The following is a 1120-nucleotide window of genomic DNA, read 5'->3' as shown; positions in this document are numbered from 1 at the left end:
GATTAAATCAAAAGAGATAGATACATCCCGCGGGAATCAGGATATATCATGATTGACACAAGTTTTGTGTGGTAGAGAATTCGTGGAATGATCTTGATTTAGGCGTTTCATTGATATTTGTGTTATGTTGCACACATTTCGATTGGCTTTGAGAATGTATTTGATAATGACCAAGCCAACATTTGTATCAATGAAATGGTGTGAAGAATTGAATACAATGATTCTGATTTGAATATTCTCATACCGTTTCAATGAATGAGTTGTAGTTGTTCTCTTCCACTTTCCTTTAATTCTTTCAGACACAATTGAAACCCCTCATTCTATCAGAATCATGATTGATTTGTTTCAGTTCACTCTCATGAACAATCTTGTACTTAAACCCGAATTAGATGGTTATTTTCATTCGATTTGATTCTTAACAGACTCTTCGTTCATCTAGTTTAAGAACCAAAGATGGTTCTAGAAGGTTCCATTTTGAGAGAAAACCATCAGTATTTTCTTATCCATTTAGTGAAATCGTATAAAACATGGCTGAACAATCGGAAACCTTTGCTTTCAGCGCTGATATTACTCAGCTTATGTCGTTGATCATTAACACCTTCTACAAGAACAAGGACATTTTCCTTCGTGAGCTGATCTCCAATGCATCTGATGCTTTGGATAAGATTCGTTATGAATCCTTGACTGATCCCTCCAAGTTGGAGTCAAATCCTGATTTGGTGATTGAGATCATTGCTGATAAGACCAACAAGACTCTGACCATTCGTGATACGGGTATTGGAATGACAAAGGCTGATCTTATTAACAATTTGGGTACTATTGCTCGTTCAGGTACTAAGGCCTTTATGGAGTCTCTTCAGGCTGGAACGAGTGATATGAGTATGATTGGTCAGTTTGGTGTGGGTTTCTATTCTGCCTATTTGGTTGCTGATCGTGTGGAAGTGATTTCGAAGAACAATGACGATGAGCAGTATGTGTGGGAGTCTTCTGCAGGTGGTTCATTCACGATTCGTCCTTCTACTGAGGAGCCTCTGGGTCGTGGAACGAAGATCATTCTTCACATCAAGAGTGATATGGAAGATATGTTGGAGGAGCGTACAATTCGAGATCTGGTGCGCAA

The 1120-nt window shown here is 38.6% G+C and overlaps 1 protein-coding gene across 1 annotated transcript in view; it reads left to right on the top strand.

Moving 5' to 3' along the window:
* Positions 1-527: 527 nt before the first annotated feature.
* JH06_5530 (chaperone HSP90) overlaps positions 528-1120 on the top strand; it is a gene marked incomplete at both ends in the record, with an annotated part of 2096 nt that continues 1503 nt past the window's right edge. The window contains one exon of the mRNA XM_014671679.1: positions 528-1112. Coding sequence (XP_014527165.1) covers positions 528-1112 — 585 coding nt within the window. The remainder of the gene's footprint in view (positions 1113-1120) is intronic.

Source organism: Blastocystis sp. subtype 4, assembly GCF_000743755.1.
Source record: "Blastocystis sp. subtype 4 strain WR1 chromosome Unknown seqid_0144, whole genome shotgun sequence".
NCBI classification, from domain to species: domain Eukaryota; class Bigyra; order Opalinata; family Blastocystidae; genus Blastocystis; species Blastocystis sp. subtype 4.
Note: the sequence above shows the minus strand (reverse complement) of the source record. Positions and strands in the feature narration are given on the sequence as shown.